The sequence below is a fragment of the Hyperolius riggenbachi genome, chromosome 10 (assembly GCF_040937935.1).
Source record: "Hyperolius riggenbachi isolate aHypRig1 chromosome 10, aHypRig1.pri, whole genome shotgun sequence".
NCBI lineage: Eukaryota > Metazoa > Chordata > Amphibia > Anura > Hyperoliidae > Hyperolius > Hyperolius riggenbachi.
Window position 1 is genome coordinate 177,261,621 of NC_090655.1, and position 22,860 is coordinate 177,284,480.

The 22,860-nt window shown below is 41.6% G+C and overlaps 1 protein-coding gene across 1 annotated transcript in view; it reads right to left on the bottom strand.

Moving 5' to 3' along the window:
* The window catches only part of DRGX (dorsal root ganglia homeobox), a 178,083-nt gene extending 163,402 nt beyond the window's left edge, over nucleotides 1-14,681 (bottom strand). The window contains exons 1-4 of the mRNA XM_068257994.1: nucleotides 14,443-14,681; nucleotides 13,901-13,954; nucleotides 11,722-11,819; nucleotides 7,907-8,008 (exon numbers count right to left, since the gene is read on the bottom strand). Of these exons, the coding sequence (XP_068114095.1) occupies nucleotides 7,907-8,008; nucleotides 11,722-11,819; nucleotides 13,901-13,934 (234 nt within the window). The 5' untranslated portion in view covers nucleotides 13,935-13,954; nucleotides 14,443-14,681. The remainder of the gene's footprint in view (nucleotides 1-7,906; nucleotides 8,009-11,721; nucleotides 11,820-13,900; nucleotides 13,955-14,442) is intronic.
* Nucleotides 14,682-22,860: the final 8,179 nt, after the last annotated feature.

A 22,860-nucleotide genomic window follows, 5' to 3' on the forward strand; every position in this document is an offset into this window, starting at 1 on the left:
GGCGGGGAGGGCAGCGGAGCCGGCGGGGACTTAGCGTCCCTTCACCCGACAGAGCTCTGAGCTATATTAGCTCAGAGCTCTCCAAAGCATCTTTGTATTTGGGCTCCAAGGAGCCCCATTGGTCCTTAGCAGACCAATGGGGTTCCTTCAAATCAGAAGGAACCCCATTGGTCTGCTAAGGACCAATGGGGCTCCTTGGAGCCCAAATACAAAGATGCTTAGAGAGCTCTGAGCTATAGCTCAGAGCTCTGTCGGGTCCTGCAGCGCAGACGTGGCGGCGGCGGCGGCGGTGAGTGACCTCGGGTGCGGTGGTGTTACAATGTAACAAAGTTGTTACATTGAATAACTTTGTTACATTGTAACTGATTAGTATATTTCCGAGGATATTGCGTGGGAACTGGCTTTTAAAGGGACAGGTAAGTATTAATGGTTAATTAAGAATATTAAAGGACTTTTTTCGTGGTTATGTTTTTTGTTCAATTAAAATACTTTTTCTATGTGTTTGTGTGTTTATTTACTTTTAACTCTTAAAGGAAATGGGTAAGGGGTACTACAAGTACCTCTATACTCATTTCTCCTGGGAGGGGGGTGGGCATCTGGGGGACCCCTTTTTAAAGGGGACTCCCAGATGCCACCATGAACCCCTCCCCAGGAAATCGCGGCCTCCACCTCCACCGCCCATCGGAGGTGGAGAAGAGCCCCTTGTCCTTGGATTGGACAAGGGCTCGGAGGGGGAGGGGAAAGCTTGGCTGCCCCTCCCTTTCCGAGACCCCCCAATCCATGGACCATGCGGGCTGGTATAGTCAGGGTGCGGAGCCCCACGCGGCCGGTGCTCCGCATTCTGGCTATCCCAGTCTGCATGGGGGACAAGGGGTTAAAGAGGTCTGGGAGGGGGGACCCCACGTCGTTTTTTTTTTATATTTCCCACACTCAGAACGAAGTAAGTAAAACTCTTCCCACTTGGGGGAATCTATGAAAATAAAACACTATTGTTACCTGTGCAAAAAAAACTGACATTTTCCGCATTTAAAAGACATTTTCGCCCTTGAAACTTAAAAATCGATTTTCTCAAAAACTATAAGGTCTTTTTGAAAAAAAAATTTTTCCTCTTATTCCCACTGATCCCCTTAATATCCCCTGTGAATTTGGTGTTCCTAAATTTTAAGCAGGCTTTGCTATTAACCGTTAAAGTCGGCGGGTTTTTAAATGTATATATTTTTCCTTTGAAACTTTAACATCGATTTTCTCAAAAACTATAAGGTCTTTTTGAAAAAAAATTTTTCCTCTTATTCCTTCTGATCTCCTTAATATATTCTCCAAATTTGAGGCTCTTAGCACTTAAGGGGGCTTTGCTATTAACCCTTAAAGTCGGCGGCTACCTAACATTGATCCATGCGTCAACTTTTCCGCTTGGCAGCATGACCTTACGCATTAATTGCTAGCAGGATTTTACGCGTAAGCCTATAACGTAATAACCTGCACTACTGTATACTTACGCGTAATTGCGTAAGTGCTATGCGTAATTACGGACATGTACCGAAATTTACTGTCTATGCCGTAAGCGTAATTTCGTAATGCGTAATAGCGTAAAATTACGCGTAATGATCCGTAAGCGTAGCTTTCTCCATTACGACCAGCACTGGGCGGTGCAGCGTGACGTCATCAGGGTGGGTAAAAAGATTAGAGTGGACCCAATGCCCTGTTTGAGCACCAATCTGTGTGTGTGTGTATACATATATATATATATATATATATATATATATGTATATATATTGGGATGCGAAAGTTTGAGCAACGTTGTTAATTGTCATATTGTCATGATTTTCCTGCATAAATCGTTTGTTGTTACGATAAAAAAATAAATATATCATATAGGAGACACACACAGTGATATTTGAGAAGTGAAATGAAGTTTGCATTTACAGAAAGTGCACAATAATTGTTTAAATAAAATTAGGCAGGTGCATACATTTGGGAACTGTTGTCATTTTATTGATTCCAAAACCTTTAGAACTATTTTTTGGAACTCAAATTGGCTTGGTAAGTTCAGTAAACCCTGACCTACATATACAGGTGTATCCAATTATGAGAAAGAGTATTTAAGGGGGTCATTTGTAAGTTTCCCTGCTCTTTTAAATTTCTCTGAAGAGTAGCAACATAGGGGTCTCAAAACCACTCTCAAATGAGCTGAAGACAAAGATTGTTTACCATCATGGGGAAGGATACAAAAAGTTTTCTCAGAGATTTCAGCTGTCTGTTTCCACAGTTAGGAACATATTGCGGAAATGGAAGATCACAGGATCAGTTTAAGTTAAAGCTCGAAGTGGCAGACCAAGAAAAATCTTGGATAAACAGAGGCAACGAATGGTGAGAACAGTCAGAGTCAACCCACAGACCAGCACCAAAGACCTACAACATCATCTTGCTGCAGATGGAGTCGCTGTGCATCGTTCAACCATTAGGTGCACTTTACAAAAGAAGATGCTGTATGCAGAGAAAGCGTTTTCTCCGCCCACAGCACAAACAGAGCCGCTTGAGGTATGCTAAAGCACATTTGGACAAGCCAGCTTCATTTTGGAATAAGGTGCTGTGGTCTGCTGAACCTAAAATTGATATATTTGGGTATAACAAGGAGTGTTATGCATGGAGGAAAAACAACACAGCACTTCAAGAAAAACACCTGCTACCTACAGTAAAATATGGTGGTGGTTCCATCATGCTGTAGGGCTGTGTGGCCAGTGCAGGGACTGGGAATCTTGTCAAAGTTGAGGAACGCATGGATTTCACTCAGTATCAGCAGATTCTGGAGACCAATGTCCAGGAATCAGTGACAAAGCTGAAGCTGCGCCGGGGCTGGATCTTTCAACAAGACAACGACCCTAAACAGTGCTAAAAATCCGCAAAGGAATTTATGCAGAGGAAAAAGTACAATGTTCTGGAATGGCCGTCTCAGTCCTCACACCTGAATATAACTGAAAATCTGTGGTGTGAGTTAAAGAGAGCTGTCCATGCTCGGAAGCCATCAAAACTGAATGAACTAGAGATGTTTTGTAAAGAGGAATGGTCCAAAATACCTTCAACCTTCAACCAGAACCCAGACTCTAGCTGGAACATACAGGGAGCATTTAGAGGCTGTAATTTCTGCAAAAGGAGGATCTACTAAATATTGTTTTCATTTCTTTTTGTGGTGCCCAAATGTATGTACCAGCCTAATTTTGTTTAAACAATTATTGCACACTTTCTGGAAATTCAATAAACTTCATTTCACTTCTCAAATATCACTGTGTGTGTCTCCTGTATGATATATTTAACTGACATTTTTTATCGTAACAACCAACGATTTATACAGGAAAATAATGACGATTAACAAGGTTGCCAAAACTTTTGCATCCCACTGTATATATATGTATATCTCCACACCCCTGACATATCCACCACTACCATGGACAAGGTCTCCTCCTGCCTATCTGCCATCTCCTCCTGGATGTCCGCTAGGTTCCTAAAACTAAATCTAGACAAAACGGAATTTATGATCTTCCCACCCCGGTCACCACCAAACTCCTCATCCATGCCCTCATAATTTCCCGCCTCAACTACTGCAATGCCCTTCTGTCTGGACTCCCTAAGACCCGAATAGCCCCACTGCAGTCCATCATGAATGCGGCTGCCAGAATTATCCACTCCTCCCATCGCTCCACCAGGGCGACTCCCCTCCGTGAATCCCTCCACTGGCTTCCTATCCAGTCCAGAATCAGATTCAAGATATTGTGTCTGACCTACAAATCCATCCACAAAACCTGTCCAACCTACATTTCTGATCTTACTCAGAGATACACACCAAGCCGCTCACTCCGCTCCTCCAATGAACTTCGCCTGAACGTCCCCCGCATCACCCAGTCCCATGCACGCCTCCAAGACTTCTCAAGAGCCGCTCCGACACTATGGAACTCCTTACCTCCACCCATTAGGGCAGCCCCCTCCTTCAACACCTTCAAGAAGGCCCTCAAAACTCACCTTTTCACTCTTGCCTACCACCCCTCACAATTGCTCTAAACCCAGCCGAACTCTGGTCCCCTACCTCTTGTGTCCCTACCTCTCCCTCTAGATTGTAAGCCTTCGGGCAGGGTCCTCACTCCTTTTGTGTCCTACCTGATCATGCACCTCTATTACTGTGCACCCATGCTATGCATTTGAGTGAACCTAACTTGCCTAACTCCATGCTCCCATCCAGTGACTGACTAAGCATTACCTTGTACTCATACTGTGCTGTGTGATCTGGTTTTCTTGTATTCCTGTATTGTCATATTGCTGTTTGTCACCCCTAAATATTGTCTGTAACCTAAATTAATGTCCAGCGCTGCGTAATATGTTGGCGCTTTATAAATACAACAAATAAATAAATAATATATATATATATATATATATATATATATATATATGTATACTGTGTATGCATATATATGTATATACATATAGTGTGCATGAAAAAAAGGCAACATGAGAAAAGGGCCTGGCTGGATAACAAAATGGCACCAGTTGATAACTAAATCTGATAACAATAAACATTGTTGTCAAACTTGGTTAACAATAAATACCGTTGTAAAAACCGATGGGAAATAATAATGAAAAGATATTAACGTTAAAAATTGTTATGTAATTCAACAATACAACTTAACCCAACCCTACTCTCAGACAGAACCCTCCCCTGGTGGTGCCTAAAACTAACCACTCCCCTGGTGGCGCCTAACCCTAAGCACAGCCCCGTTGGTGTCTAACCCTAACCACCCCCGTGATGGTGCCTAACCCTAACCACCCCTGTGATGGTGCCTAACCCTAACCACCCCCCGGTGTTGCCTAAAACTAACAGCTGCCCGGGTGGTGCCTAATCCTAACCACTCCCCCTGGTGGTAACTAACCCTAACCACCCCCCTTGCAGAAACACCCTTTTACACATAGAAACAATAATCTCTTTGATAGTGTTAAATATGTACATACAAACGAAGTAATATGACAAAAATGATAGCGTTGTAAGCTTCTAAAACGATAACATACTTCAAAAACTGTAATGTCCTAATGTTGTTAACAATATTTATCGCGGCATCCTTTTTTCTGCCCTATTAACGATAATTGTATTAGAGTTTCTGGCGGCGCCCTTTTCGTCCACCCTCAAACAGCACCTTTCTTTCCTGCTACCTATATATATATATATATATATATATATATATATATATATATATATATATATATATATATATATATATATATATATATATATAGGTATATGTATTTGTAGTTACCGACTCATGTCGGATTTTGACTACCCTCTGCCTGCCGCCTGCACAGACGTCTGCCTGGATTTTGACTACTCTCTGCCTGCCGCCTGCACTAGTGTCTGCCTGGATTTTGACTACCCTCTGCCTGCCGCCTGCACCGACGTCTGCCTGGATTTTGACTACTCTCTGCCTGCACCAACGTCTGCCTGGATTTTGACTACCCTCTGCCTGCCGCCTGCACCGACGTCTGCCTGGATTTGGCTAATCTCTGCCTTATGTTTAGAGATGTTCTGGATGTGGGGACTCTGGGGACCAAAGAAGAATGCAGAGTTGATCCCAAGAGAGCAGGCCTGTGTGGTATGTTGACAGGCAGCAAAAATGTTTTACTCATATCAGAGAGAAATAAACAAAGGGTGGGCTGGTAAATTTGAGTGTCGTTTGAATACAAATACTATTAAAAGTCAAAGTTGGATAGAAGTTTGCCTCAGGTAAAGATGTAAAGAGAGAAGAACACTGGTCCAAAGACTGAGCTTTGGGAAACACAGACAAGGAAAAGATTGGGAGAGTTACCATTGAAAGACACAAGTGGTCAAATAAAAAGAAACAAACAAAGAAAGGGCAGTGCCGCCATTACAAACATAATGCAAGGTAGAGTAGAAGAGTGTGATAAACAGAGTCAATGCACAAGAAAAATCCAATAAAAGGAGGAGACAAAAGTTGCCTTGTGACTTTGCTCTGAAAAGATCATTGGTCAACTTTGTATCGTCGTTTCAGAGTGACTAAAGACTAGTGCGTACAATTTTGAGTTGGCATTGAGAAATGATGTTAGTCTTTTGTAAACAAGCCACTCAGGTAGTTTGGGAACACACGGAAAAATAGAAGAAGAGAAATGTAACAGTAGCCTGAGAGGAGAGAATTGCGGAGGAAGGATTTTTTTCATCATTGAAAGGACAACTGCATATTTGGAGACTGAGGGGAAAATAGGTCATAATTTAGTCAGCACAGGGACCAAGGAGGAGGAATAAGCACAGTGTAAGTCAAAGAGAACAGTCTGAAGTGAAGAGATAGTGGAGTGCCCATGACTGGATGTTAACACTGAACAGAATAATGACACTTCAACCTGAATTCTGTGCAGAGGTTGCTATCTTCTTGGACACCCAAAACTCAAATCACTGTATCAACAGGATGCAGATAGCACCAGTGAAAAAAAGATTACAGTTTAAAATGTTATTTGTTGATCCAGATTTTAATAATCTTCCATATCTTGTGATAGATGGTGGCACATGTGTAGCTGTTCTAAATATGATTGCAACCAAGCAACTCGTTGGTGAGATACACCAGCTTCCCTTTTGGCTTGAAAAAGTAAGCATTAATGCTTTAGATATGGTCATATTATATTTTCAAGCAACTATACATGTGCTTTCAGTTAAAACTAAGTTATGGAGGATTTTCATCTGGAACAATTCTTAATGAATATTTTGACCTTTTGTCTGGGAAGATTTTTGATGCATAGTGGATTGTACGCAGTAAACACAATTAATTTCAACTTACTTCATTGCTCTACACCCCCTAAATACTTTGTTACTGACAAATAACCAAGTAAATTGCAAAAAAATAAAAAAAAAATGTTCAGTTTGTATCTTGAGGCCTAGTACACAATGCTTAAACTCATTGCAAAATAATTATGCATGTCAACTCACTGCCCATACAATTCTATGGGTCTGTTCACAGTGCTGCTTTCTAACTGATCGCGTTATTCTAACTCACTGCATGCAGGCTTTGGGCTTGATTCAGAAAACCGTGCTAATTCATAGCACGGCCACGCTATGCTTTGCGCGCAATTTACCACGCATAAAACTTTACGTGCGCTATAACACATGTTAATGCATGTTCACGCGGTGCATTGCATACTTTTGTGCGTGTTATGCCATGTGAACGCACGCAAACGTTTGTTATAGAGTCGTAAACTTTTATGCGCTGTAAACCGTGCGCAAAGCATAGCGTGGCCATGCTATGAGTTAACATGGCTTTCTGAATCAAGCCCTTTGTATTAAAGTTTATGTCTAGACTCCATTGAAGTTCACACTTATTGTAACACATGCATTATGCAACTGACCACTGTAAACCTGGCCTAAGATGCATATTCTAAAACAGCTCACAAACCCCAGTATTTATACTAATGCCTGTAAATGTAGTATGTACAAATTAATAGTTAGGGCCCATTTACAGTTCTCAGTTGCATTGCAGAATAATTCTGTATGTCAACTCACTGCCCATATAATTCTATGGGCCTGTTGACGGTACTGCATTGTAACAAATCAAGTTATTCTAACTCAATGCATGCAGGCTTTGTATTAAAGTCTATTTCCAGTCTCCACTGCAGTTCACACTCATTTTAACATGTTACAATTTGTGCATTATGCAACTGGCCACTGTGAGCCTAGCCTGAAAGACACTTCATTCACAATTTATTTGCATAAAAACCATCAGAGTTAATTTGAATTCTAACAAAAAGCCAAGATAATGCTTTTAAATCACATTTTTTTATTATATGCAATAATATTTATTATTTTAGCCTTATAACCTTCCAACATGCATGAAAATCTTTGTATCTGATGTATAACTTTACATACTTGTACTCTGGCTTCAGTAAGGTTAATTTTCATGGCAAGCTCTTCTCTGGTAAACACGTCAGGATAGTGAGTTTGCGCAAACACAGCTTCTAATGCTTCCAGCTGGAATGAAACAAGCAAGTATCAGCAGGGTGAGGTTTTCATGTCTAATTATGAGGAAATTTCAAAGCGAAACAACACAGTTGTTATTGGTAGGAAAAGAGGAGAAGCACAAGAGGTGGGCTCTAACAAGGTGCAGATATACTATCGACATTTTAATAATTCACGTTACATAATTCCTTGCTGTTCAGCTAGATAACATAATAGGAGAATATAATGGCTGTCTCTGCCATGAGGCAGTGAATGTGCCGCAGATACATTTTTAGTGTGTGTGTGTGCGTGCGTGCATGCATGCGTGCGTGCGTGTGTGGTTTTTTTAAGGGTTTTACGTCTTTGTAATTTGAAAGATGTTAACTAAAATAAAAACTATGTAGGCAAGTGTAACCTCAATGGCCAACTATCAGTTTGGCAGAGGGCACATGCAAAGCATCAAAGGTAGAAAGTTCAAAGAAAAAAATAAATAAATAACAAACACAAGTGTGCTATAAGGGTGTTAAGTGAAATTTCTAGATGACATGAATTCAAAATTAAAAACAACAACAAACATATTAATGCTTGAGGGTTAAACTAAACTGACAAGACTTTGTTGTTTGGAGCAAAATCATAACATATGTAAAGTATACTACCTTTAGCAAATCAGTATTATATCCAGAATTGTCTGTGAAGTTAGGTTATAGATTTATTTTACAATGTCTCTCTTATTCATTTGACATCAACTATTTATACATGTTACATCTAATACATTAAGTTACATGTGACGTCTAATAAATTAAAATACATTTAGTATACAATATACAAGGGGGTGTGAGTATATCCTTACTGACATAACATAACTGTCCCAATAGAGTTTTAGAGGAATGACACCTCACTGGTGCTAGTAAAGGCAAGTTTAATTAGAAACTGGCATATCAGGCTGGTATGGCCACTGGCAGGCCATATCTTATTTCCCTTTGACTCCAGGGAAAAAATGCTCAGGTCTATCTTATAGCCATAATCAATTATCAAGGGGTGAGCAGCACAAACCAACTTTTAATGCAATTTTTTTGCAAAGTATGCACGCAGCAGTGGAGACCCCAATCCCCACAAGAAATATATATAACATACAGAGAGGCTGCAGCACACAACAGGAAAACAGTGACAGGGGCTCTTGGTTATGCTTTAATGCGCTTAAGCTCACCAACTGCGCCAAAGTGTCCCCGATCTGGTGAGTCCTACTCTAACCATACAATGCTAGTTTTTATCAGCAGTCTAGTGGGAACTAATCCAAAAACCCAAGAGTCAACTAAATGGGAGAAAAGGAAATTAAAAACACCTTTTTAATTTCCTTTTCTCCCATTTAGTTGACTCTTGGGTTTTTGGATTAGTTCCCACTAGACTGCTGATAAAAACTAGCATTGTATGGTTAGAGTAGGACTCACCAGATCGGGGACACTTTGGCACAGTTGGTGAGCTTAAGCGCGTTAAAGCGTAACTAAGATCCCCTGTCACTGTTTTCCTGTTTTGTGCTGCAGCCCCTCTGTATGTTATCTTATAGCCATAGATATTGTAATGCTAAATAAAGGTCTGAGGTTCCCTCAATGAATTATTATACACATGGAATAAACAAATGTGTGGGAAGGCCTGGGTCAGAATGATGTTACCCGCATTAAAATATTGTGCGTGACCGTAAGGAAAAAAAAAAAAACATTTGCGAACTGGTCTGACACCTGAAGTCTTTAGAGACATAAGTATCTATCCGTTAGATGGTTTAAACTAACATTAAATCCCCAAAAGCTGCCCTTTTTTTTTGGGGGGGGGGAGCTACCCTCTTTGGTAAAACCAAAATAACAAACTTTTTGAATGTGACTGCAAACACTTATCAAGGAAAAGCCGCTGTGTGTGTGTGTGTGTGTGTGTGTGTGTGTATGTGTGCGTGTGTTCACTTGCATGGGCTATCTAACATAAACTTTATATATATATATATATATATATATATATATATATATATATATATATATATATATACAGTATATATACACACAGTATAACATCAACTGATGTACACATAGCTACAGTAATACAGTAAGAATAGTGGATTGTAAGCTCCTTTGGAGAGAGGAGGATATGCACTGTACAGTGATTATCTTTTAAACACTGAAAAAAACATAACAGTGCTTTAAAAATATAGGTAGAAAACTACACAGAGATAAATATATAATATAGTAGGATGTTTTGTGCTGTACAAGTGTACAAGTAACTGTATCAACAGTGTCTTGTAATATTCAAGGGATATTGATATAATATATAAACTTATCAACACAATAAACATTTGAGTGACCATCCTTAGCTATATTTTTAAAAAGCTATATAACAGGTGTTAAGAAAAGAAAACACACTAGTCTATTTCACCTTTTCACAGTTATTGTACAACCCATTTTAATTAACATATGTAATTTTAAAAGTATTATTTCAATGTTGTAGTTCACAACAGCATGAAGTTCCTTCACATTTATAAGTCTGCAAGTTAACCTCTTCCTTTCTAGTAAATGAACTGTCTTTTAAGTCTCCACTCTTTCTAGAATTCCTTGACCAGGTCCACATACTAACTATAAAGTAATTATCTAAGCTAAGGTGGCAGAACTGCACAGCGGGCTGGCATACCACCAGCATTATTATGTTTTTTTAACTATTTAAATAGTAATCAGCAGTGGGAAAATAAACAGTGTCTTAGTTAAAGTATTCTGTCTCTAGAAATATCTACAGCTGAGTTGGACATCTCCACGTCCTTCATGTCATTGGAGGCTGCGGGATGGATTGCCAAGACCCCAGAATATACAGTATGTTACATTGTCCAACCAGTTATCCAATGTACAATATATTTAAGTTTCAGATACTCTTTAATATCATTAGAACTCACTAGCATAGCCTTGGTATGAATGACTATGACTTCAGTGCACATTATAAGGAGAATTCACTTAAGGGAACAGGACACAAACAAGGGAAAAAACAAATCTTCCAATCAAAATGGCACACAATAGTTTTTGTCCTTCAAGTAATATCAAATGTGTGTCCATATAAGCCAACAGGATAGATAGATAGATAGATAATAATCTGAACATTTATATAGCGCTTTTCTCCTGTCGGACTCAAATCGCTTAAGAGCTGCAGCCACTGGGACGCGCTCAAGAGGCCACCCTGCAGTGTTAGGGAGTCTTGCCTTGAACTCCTTACTGAATACTACTTGACCTAGCCAGGATTCGAACCCTGGTCTCCCATGTCAAAGGCAGAGTCCTAGATAGATAGATAGATAGATAGATAGATAGATAGATAGATAGATAGATAGATAGATACAGTGTACTATGGAAGGACAATTAAATAATTCTTAATAAATACTACATCTCAAATGATCATTGTTCTTTTTTAAAATAGGGCTTTCTATAGTGGAATATAACAGTAAAGTCAAAAGCATGAATTTAGGACCATTGATAATAACATTTACTGTTATGGTTTTTTGTATTACTCTAGCAAGGTATCCAATGTGTTAACCTTACTGTTAATATAACAATTCTCCTCTCACTTATATGATTACTAAAGAAAACTATTTGACCACAACGTTCTAGCAGTAAACTCCCTTTTCACTTAAATTTGGCTTTTATACTGAACAGTGCATTTGCCAGTGCTGTTTCCTAGTTATGAGATCACATTTACAGCTTTTCCACAGCTGCAGAGATTCATACCTGTTGCAGAGTGAACGTTGTCCGGTTCCTTCGCTGTTTCCTCCGTAGAAACCCTTCATCAAACTCAGCAGCTGAATGGCTGGTAAATGGAGGAGAGCCTACTGAAGATAAAGACATCACACTGCATTACTCTCTGTCAGCTTCACGATTGTTGCGCCTACTGCTGCCAAAGCAACATTGTAAAAGCATCGCTTTGTCACGAAAATAAATGCGATATCCAGCTATAAAGCACACAGCATCCGAATCTTTTATGCGGCTAGTAGCTAGTGACCCAGTCACTACAGATACATATTTTGCATTGAACTTGGAACTTATATAAACTGAAAGTGTAGAGATTGCACAGATTGCACAATCTGTAATCACAGAATTCTAGAAGTGCATAAACTCAACAAGGATCAGACTAATTTGGGTACAGTGATTGTTGACCCCGGAGAAGAGCGAAATACTGCCAGAAGTACAGAATCACCATTACATTTCTGGGTGGAGGAAGAATTGGACCAATTCACAATTAATAAAACTGGAGACGTTCAAATCAGTCAGACAGCGCTTGGCCATCGACAAACAGAAACAATTCTGACTGAGAGACATATTATCTATCTAAAATAAAATGTGCCTCTATAACTAACTTCAAAACTGCTGTTAGACTTTTCTTTAATATGCTACAGGAGCACATTGCAGTGGAAGAAAGTATGCAACCGGAATACAGTATGCGTGAATACTACTTTAAGTTAAATGAACGGCTTAAAAGGTTAGAGTTTATATAATTTATGCTTTGTAGAAATTAAATCCACGGTGCAGAAAAAATAGCTGTGTAAAAGTAAGAAATTTCTAAAAACCAATAAAAAACATTACGAATACGATGAACTGTCAGTTGTGCTTTTTGGGTCTAGCAGCCTTAACAGCCATTGATAAGCCATTCAGAACAAAAACTATATTTGTACAGTGAATATTACGCCTCATATTTCTGTCATGCACTTGGTTTTCAGTTGTAAACCTAATGTCAAGGACTACTCAATGTATTTTAGAGGTTATATTACATCCAATATATCCACCATCACAGTAAAACCCACATTATTTTTATTCCCGAACCCCAGCTGGGATGTAATACAAAGAAGAAATCATTTCATGTTATGTGAATAAAAAGAATTTCAATAAATTGGGTTTTAGTTCAAAGCTCGGCTGTATTCAGACATTTAAAAAAAAAATCAGATCAAAAAGATTTGGTATTTAATTAAAGGCGATAATTGATTGTATTTATTAATTAGCAGCTTGGTTTATTTTCTGTTTGCACCTGAGGCAGAAGTTCGTGCTCTTAATTGAGATTACATGTTTAACCCCTTGAGGGCTAGTGAGAATCAACAACCACCGAGTGCCAGAGTCACGCTACTGTTGACCCTCAGGCGCCAAATGGTTTGGGATCTTTCGTTGATGATTGTATTTATTTTGCTCATCAGATATGTTTGTAAAACAACATGAAAGATTGATGTGCTGGAAAAATGGTGCTTATGGCTGCGTGGATGTGACACAAGCCCGGACAGTGAACATCTGTGTCGCTAGATCTATCTCCTCTGCCCCAGGCTGTAGTGAGCAGGTGGGAGAGGCCGGCTTTCCCCTTGCACAAATCCCATTTACCTTCCCCCAGCCTTTTACTGAAAGGGACGGGAGACTTTCTAGCTCGCCTTCATATTTTATTCAACATTAGTAAGCTCTGCTTAACATTTGGAGGAAGCTCCATATATGAGAAGAAAGCTTTAAAATACGTATATCTGCCATTAAAAGATGATGAATCGCCAGTGGGGGTTGAGGTGCATGCTCAGTTGATGTGGTGCACTAGATTAAATGACACTTAACAGGCAGCATTACTTATATTCTTATACATGCTAAAGAAACGTATTTTGCTAATATTCCATGCACTTTATGTTCTCTGATATGGCTATTGAATAACACTGAGAATGCACCTGTTATTGGTAATACAAAACTAAAGCTATGGAACATATTTGACTATTGGGCCCATTTTCTTCTTCACCCCAACAAATAATGGTATTTGATGTAGAATTCGATAGAATATGTGAAAACTAGTTTTATTACACCCACTATGGATTAATGCAGAGTTATGTTTATAGAGTGGAACATTTTTACAGATTACTACTATGACCAAAAGTGAAGTACAGGGACTCACCTTCCAGCTGAGGGGGGCAGTGAAAGTAAAACATCTTGATTGATTGATTCCAATCTGAAAACAAAAACATAGTGATAATATTGGACACATGCATAGCTTGTATGTGAAAGATGATAAATTAAGATAGATTATAGATAGAAGACAGACAGAAATATAGATAGATAGATAGATAGATAGATAGATAGATAGATAGATAGATAGATAGATAGATAGATAGATAGATAGATAGATAGATAGATAGAATCACCACACATGATATAGCTATACAGTTTAAATATTGTATATATGAATTTGTAAGCATGCTGTTCTTATCATCGCCAGTACTCCGCTTTTGTAAAATGGAAATAACATGCATTCAGATACTTTATCTAGAGTTCAAGTTCTGTATAAAGCTTTAAAGGACGTACGTGTCTATTCCTTTTAAACACCATGAATATAATGATGTCACATGTGGGTGTAATAGCCATGTAATGGCAGACTCATATGTGCCTGCTTTTAGTATACATGTACTGTACAATGTCACTAGGTAGCTATTCTCTTACCTGGACACAGACTATTTTCTTCCCGTACTTCACTTCTTTCTAAACTCTGAGTTAAGAGTTGGTAAAAGTAGTAACGGCAGATAGCTCTGAAGTGGGTCTGCGGGTCTTGTCAGCAAGAAGGACACAGCTGTGATTGATAGATTGTATAGATTGTGGAAGGAGGAAGGAATGGCCGGCTACTATACACCCGCAGAAGCAGCAGTCATGCGGGAACACGCAACGCCCGCGGAGCTGGGAGCTGTCCGCCTTTCAGTGCTGAAACTTGAACAGCGCCTCTGCTCCTATGAAATGCCAGCTGTCCGCATCTGGCTGGTGCTCCACTCGCTTTTCAGCACTTGCCTTTATAATCTCACGCATAATTGGCACTAATCGGATTATTAGCTGCGCCGCATACAGTCAGTAACATGGATAGGTCTGCTGGGTATCACTAATGAGTCACGAGGTCCAGCGCGTCACTTCTCAGCACACAGCACTAGTTTAAAAGCCTCCCTCCTCTTCTTCTCTTATCATTGTCCACTCCGGATCCCGAGTGACAGTGACTTACAGATCCAGCCTCTCACAGAAGCATTATGTGGGCTTCACATGCATAAATCCATTGCCTATGGATCTCACTGCTGCTGATTTATTGATTTCAGACGAGCATAATAAAAGATGGGTCAGTGCATCACGGAGCTAATTTATTTAGACAATTGCAAAGAAAACTGGAGCAGTTGCCCAGAACACCCATAAAGATCTCATCTGGTCAGTGGAACGTGGATTCTGATAGGTTGTTCTGTGCAACTGCATCTGCGGCACTTTAACTCCAATTTTCTTTGCACCTGCCTTGAGATCCCAAGTGAAGCAAGGCTTGGTTGGATGACAGCCTGATTCAGTGGCCGGGTGCACCAGACTGCATAGGCTGAGGTCACTCACCTGCTAAACCCAGCTCGGTTCTGCGGTGGGAGACTGACAATTCTTGCCTTGAATTGATTCCCTTTCAGCAATAGAGATAGTAAGACAATTGGAAGCGTGAATGGAACGGCTCTTGCTTCCCGGATAAATGTAATTGAAGTTTGTTCCCCAGGTGTCTGTGACACGGACTCGCTGCTCTCCAGTGGATGTGCAGCCTTCCCTTTATCTCTGGCACAGATTGCTACGGATGCCCTAAGGATCCGAGCTGCTGGCTTTTAATTGGCAATCAGCCCTGTAATTGTCAGCGTGAACGGCTTTTAGGGGGCTCTTTGCGCAGAGCTGCTCTTTGCAAGCGGTAGCACAGACAAAGTTTGATTTTGTTCTCAGCATGGGGTAACTGGATTTATGATCTCTTTCCCCTGTAAATAATATGCAGCGGGACCCCCGCAATTACTTTTTAAAATGCATCAGAGACAGAGAAAGATGAAGTGAGGGGAACGATGGAGGGATGGAGAACATCTCTCTCAGCCTAGTGCAAACTCTAAAGTACCCAAGCCTGAAACATTCAAGTCAGAGGCTAGTGATTGGACCAGATCACATAAACAGAAAAAAAGAGAGAGAGAAAAAAAACAGCATAATGATACATAATTGGTTCTGTAATAGCATTACACAAGGATAATAGCCTGTTATGGCCCTCTGAACTATTAAGAGCTTCCCTGGCGCATTGCCTTGATGATATTAAAGGGGAACTCTAATGACATGTTGGTTATTAAATGCGTGTAATTAATTTATGCACCGCTGAAAATAAAGTTTGCCTGATGACCCACTCAAGATGCATCAGGAGATCTAAAGTCGGACAGCTGTTGATAGGCTGCTGTTGTCTGCTCCATGTCTAGACTTATTTTTGGGTCAGGAATAAACAGAGTTAATATTTCATAAAAACTGGGGTGAACCGTAGACTGAGATTCTCATAACCTAATTTGCACATCTCCTTCTCCCTGATCATATTTGCTATTTTGGATAGAATCACCCACTAGGTTGCAGGGTGAAAATATTTAAAATATTGTGGTGGTGTGAATTTGAAAACATTCGCATGAGGGTTTGTTTACCCTCCGAAAGCAGTTCCCTTCAACTCCCCCTTGTCTTGTATCTGTGTTGTAATCAATGTGTTTATACAACAAACATTGCTGAAATAGATTACTTTCAACCGACCCCATCCATTAGCAGGAAGAAGCATTTCACGAGTCACCGGGGACTATACTATCCTTTTCCTTTTAAGTAAATGTAACCTACACCCAGGTGAAGTTGCTGCAAGATCATTCCCAGAGGCGAAGAAGAGGAAGTGGGAAACAATTCATCAACATTTATAGATACAAAATTAGAACGTAACGTATACCGTTTTAGGCAAGTACTATGCACGAAATTGAAAACTGTTTTACAAACAACAAAGGAGGTGATTGGATGATTAGTAAATTATGCTATTCAGCTATTCATATTTAGATACGGCCCACACGTTGTGATTCTGTTTAGCAACACAGCAAAGTTATATGTTACTCGTGGTAACGTGAGATCTATGGTGAAGTTTTTTGCAATCAGCAATGATCAGGTGTGAGAAAAGTCTATAAGACAGGTACGCTAAAAAATGTGTTTTTTGGGGGGGTTCCATTCCAAAAAATGGAGCATCGAGGAGGGAACAATCGTCACCTAGAGGAAAGCAGAAATCCGATGTCATCCAGATTGCATTAGCTGTGCATGCTAGGTTCGTTTTTCAGATGAAGGTACTATGGCGAACATTTAAGATATATAACAACCACACTACTTGCTTTGTACACTATATTGGGTGAATTGATTATTTTTGATGATTGCATGAAAAGTGATTTACCCTGTCTGTTGTACACTCCTGCATATGTGCTGCCTGTTGTTCTGTACAACGTTTTCAGGTTCACCACACAGATGAATGGTTTTGCATAGCTACCTACACACTCTGGATTCAGCTCAGCAGAGGCAGCCATTAAGGATCGTCTCAGCTGAGAAACATCTATACAGGAGCTCCTGATGTTGCCTAAATATTCATAATGCTGGATCTTTAGCAATGCCTGACGCCCAACTAGCCCTTATGGCATTGTTCTACTCAACCCGCCCACCAGGAGCCCTTCCATCATGCCCCTTGTTTCATCCCTCCTCTATAGCAACAGATACGGTGCTACCCTGTAGGCTAGGGCCTCTGTAGTACTCTTGGCCTCAAACTGTCACCTGGGGGAATAAGTTGCTGTTCCTGTGGTAAAAAGTCCTTGCATATGTATACAAGGCCTACAGTTAAACGTTAAACGTTTCACGCTAGCTTCCTTTGCTCAATGGAAAGTTTTTTTCAGCTATTGTTAAGCATTACACATGCATGCTGAATAAACAATTGTGGCCAGTGGTGTAGCTAAGGAGCTGTGGGCCCCAGCGTTAGTTTTAGGAAGATAGGGAGAGGGGCTTGGAGAGGGATACCTGCACACAGCCCTTCTGGTCACATAATCTATGATTGTGTGTGACTGAGCTCACTTTCCTGTCTATGGCTGTCCGATTCAGCTCTTGCTAGTTTTGGTACTGCAGACACAGGCTGACGGTGATGCTCTGCTGGCTTGACTGGCAGTGATTATGCTCTTCTGGCCTGACTGGTGGAGATGATCTGCTGGCCTGGCAGGCGGTGATGCTCTGATGGCCTGGCTGGAGGTGATGCTCTGCTGACATTCATTCTATGCAGGCCTCGCTGGCAGTGATGCTTTGCTGGCCTGGCTGGTGGATATGCTCTGCTGGCCTGGCTTTTGTTGATGCTCTGCTGGCCTGACTGGTGGTGATGCTCTGCTGGGTTAACTGGTGGTGATGCTTTGCTGTACTCGCTGGCTGCAATTCTCTGCTGACCTGGCTGGTGGTAATGCTCTGCTGACCTGGCTGGCAGTGATGCTCTGCTGGCTTGGCTGGTGGTGATGCTCTGCTGGCCTGGCTGCTAGAGATGGGTGAACGGTTTCGCCCCCGGTGGGTAGTTCACATGGATTTCAGCTGTCCGCATCCACGGCTGGTAGCAAACACATAGCGCGTTCGACCCGCCCCTATACCTTGTCGTTGGGCTAAACTTTGACCCTCTACATCACAGTCAGCAGACACATGGCAGCCAATCAGGCTGCACTACCTCCTGCACCTCCCCCCTCCCCCTATAAAAACGCAGCAGCGTCGGCCATTTTCTCAGTCTGCTGCTGCTGCTGTAGTGAGAGGAAGGGAGAGACATTGTAGGAGATAGGGAAAGCATTAGTTAGGCTATTGTTAGCTTGCTCCTCGCTGAAATTTGTTGCTGAAAGCACCCCATAAAAGCTCTTTTGAGGGCTAATATTCTTCTGATGTGTGTTTTTTTTGTGTGTGATACTGACACTGCATAGATACAGCCCTGTCTGTCACACTCGCAGCTGGCCTTTGCTGTACTATGCCAGGCCCAGCACATGGGAATTACCAGTGCATATCTTTCCTCTGTATTTGTGTGATTTAATTTACTATACCATAGCTTTCTTTGTGGATGACAGCACACTGTATTAGACTAGTGCATATCTTTCCACTGTAATTGTGTGACAGCACACTGTATTAGACCACTGCATATCTTTCCACTGTATTTGTGTGATTGAACTTACTAAAGCATAGCTCTCTGTGAGGAAACGCGGAAAAGCCACCGCAAGGGCTCAGAGTAAGGCGGCTGTTTCCGTGCCTAACATGGCGGCACAACGCGAAGAAACCGCTGTATGCCGCATGGACAGAGTGGTGGAGTCCGCGTTGGAGGCGGCGGATTGTACGCATGACATAGCAGTTGGCATTGCGGCTGGCGCAGGGAAACCGCCGCTCGCGTAGAGAGCGAGACGGCGGTCTCCGCGCCTGAGTCAGTGGTCACAGTACAAGACATGTCTGGTGTGGCTGGGACTGCTAGTCCACACAAGTTCAGAAGGACACGCGCGCTGAGAGGCAGAGCTTATATGACAGCCAGAAAAGGGTCAGCTGACCAGGCGGGTCAGCTGACATTTTCCCCACCTGCCATTGGTCCAGCACTTAGGGGAGGCGCTGGAGAGCGCTTTGCTATATATACTGGGTGCTGGTCATTCTCTGGTTGTCTGCCGTTGCGATCACTACGTGGTAGCACTCAGACCTTGTCTGTATCTGTGTTCTAGCATAGTTTCCAAAGGTGTTGACGATCAAGGAACTCACACCTTAGCATTAGGAATATTGAACTGTATTATTTGTTATGACCCTTTGCCTGTCCGACCACTCTTCTGAACTCTGATTCTGTACCTTGCTATTTCTGTTATCCTGATGCCAATCTCTGCTCGTTCCTGGTCTTTGTATTGGCCTTCTGAATCTGTACCTTGTCTGTCTGTGTGATAACGACCTGGCTTGCCCGACCTCGAGAACTAGCCTTACTGTTAGAGGCAGTTCCCAGTCCTGTTAGTGTCACCCTTTCTCTTGGGTGTCACTCACGCTCTGTCCTTCCTCCGATCAGCCTAGCTCCTCCCCCTGGAGAGTCTAGGCTAGAGGAAGGAACCTATTTCTGGAGAAGTACTCAAAATATACTGTTGCATCTAAACACTCACTTGTTATCTTGGTGTCCAGAGGTTAGTAGATATATCTGATTATCGGTGATACTGCAGATCACCAATAATCGGGTATATTCTGTATTCTCGGTGATACTGCAGTTCACCGGTAATCAGACCCTCTCTGTGTTACACCGATCGTTACACTCTCTTTGTGGCTGACACACTGCATACAGCCCACAGAGAGACCTGGATAGTTACCTAGGCTATTCTTTTTTGCTGAAACCCCAAAACAAAAGCCCTTTTGAGGTTTCATATTGTTCTGTGTGTTTGTGTGTGTGTGTGTGAGACACTGCATACAGGCCAGGCCACAGTCATTGCTGGGCTTTGCCGTTCTACTATCCTCTTGTATTTTACAAGCCAGCACACTGTATAACATAAGCAGTGCTTAGCTTGCAACTGCATTTGTGATTGAAAGTACTATAGGATATCTCTGTGTGTGTGTTACAGTACACAGCCCTGTGACACACACACAAACGCACGCACACATGCACGCACACACACACACTGCCCCTGATACCAGCACTGCCAGCCAAAAGAAACTTAGTTGTGGGAAGCCCCACACAAACACCAATGGTATGCACACATTAATAAAAGCAGCACACAAATATAATAACATTAGAAATAATTTTTGATGAATTTGACAAACATGCTTTAAGAAAAAGAAAAGAAAATAATAGGTTGTACAGTGAGCCAGTTCGCTTGCTACCATCATAAAGTTCTATAATTAACTTCCCATCCCATCTAGGTCGTTGGTACAGGTGACATCATGATGCTATGCTGGTCCGTTTACTTGAGTATAACGCACTATCTTAATTATTTAAAAAAAAAAATACTTTTTTTTATAAATAACAACGCCCAAGTGGTCCATTCAGTTGACGGTGCAGGCAGCACCGCCAGAGCTAAGGGCCTTACAGACCTGTTACCGCCCAATATCGCTTGTGACCTCGCTCGATCGCTCGCTTTGTGACCTCAGTGAGTAAGAGGATCTGGCTATCCCGGCATCCATTCTTTTTCAAATGGGGTATTTCATGCTGTCCTGCCTGTTGAGGGAGGGACCCCCATATAAAATGGTTAAAGGAAAACAACCTGTACTGGGTGGTAATACTATTGGACCCTCGCATTAAGCACAAAGTGGCAGATCTGTTAGCAGAGGTCTCACCACTTTTAAACCCTTAGCTCCTCTTGATGTTTGTATGCTCCTCTTAGTAGGCATACTGTAATGCCAAACCCCAGTTGTGTGGGATACTCCCACTCAACACATGAACTGGCGTTTGGTTTATTTTGTATTTTCATACCCCCCCCCCCCCCCCACAAAAAAAAAAAAAAAAAAAAAATATATATATATATATATATATATATATATATATATATATATTCTAAAATAAAGGATTATTTCAAGCTAAATCAGTTTTGGAAGAAATCTAGAGTAGAGATGGCCCGAACGGTTCGAGGCGAACTTTGGGTGGTTCGCGATCGCATGCGAACACGAACTTTCCCGGAAGTTCGGTTCGCCCCCATAGTTCACCATTAGGATCAACTTTGACCCTCTACATCACAGTCAGCAGGCCCATTGTAGCCAATCAGGCTACAATATCTCCTGGAGCCACCCCACCCCTTATATAAGGCAGGCAGCGCCGGCCATCACAGTCACTCGTGTCCCTGCAGTAATTAGTGAAGCGAAAGCTGCTGGCAGACTCTCATAGGGAAAGATTAGTTAGGCTCTTGTAAGCTTGTTAGCTTGCTCCTGGCTGATTCTTATTCCTAAAATAGCACCTCACAACAGCTCTTTTGAGAGCTAATCTTGTGCTTTTTTTTTTCTCCTCCACCTCCTCCCTTGTCTTCCAGGGATTTGTAGGATGTCCAAAGCCTGCTCACATACATTGGCCAGGAATCGAACCCAGGTCAGCTGCTTGGAAGGCAGCTATGCTCACCACTATACCACCAACGCTACATGCTGAAACTTCTTGGAGCAGACTTGCTTCCTCCCTCCAAAAGACACACATACATCCCCATAAAATAATTCAACAGCAACTGCATGCACAGTCTCTGTGACACAATCAGCTGTTAACCGAAAGGTTGGTTGTTCAAGCCCACCCAGGGACAGCCTTGCCTTTTGCATTCAACAGTTGTCCAAAGAGAATCCCAGATAGCCATGTAGAATCATCTCTTTCTCTCTCTCTGGGCTTGAACCACCAACCTTTCAGTTAACAGCCGAACGTGCTAACTGATTGCACCACAGAGACTGTCCATGCAGTTGTTGCTAAACGATTTTATGTGGAGGCATGTGTGTCTTGTGGAAGGAGGAAAAAAGTCTGCTCCAAGAAGTTTAACGCCACTTTAAACAAAACCTGTCTATATCAAATTTCTAAATATATTTCCATGATCCTTTCATGATGACAAAGGCGAGAAAGAAGTAGGCAAAGAAGTGCCAATTTTTCCGTACGGCTATGCGGTCTCACTCACTTTTTCCTACAATGAAGCATCTGCTGTACAGCAGCATAGTGGCACAGCGGAAGCGTGCTGAGCCCATAACCCAGAGGTCGATGGATCAAAACCATCCTCTGCTAGGTGTACTTTGGTTTTTACACCTTGCTTTACCACATGGGCCAATCGGTGGCCATAGCCCCGTAAGAGAAAGTGTCATTAGGGGCTTGCTGTAACATAGATAGTAGTGTAACTATTTCAACTAATGTACCCTGCTTAAACGCGAAGGTTATATACAAACGTAAGCAGAATGGTGCAGCGGAAGCGTGCTGGCCCCATAACCCAGAGGTTGATGGATCGAAACCATCCTCTGCTAGGCATGATTTCATTTTTGCACCTCGCTTTATCGCATGGGCAAAACGGTTTCCATAGCCCTGTAAGAGAAAGTGTAATAAGGGCCCTGCCGTAACATAGATATTACGGTAGC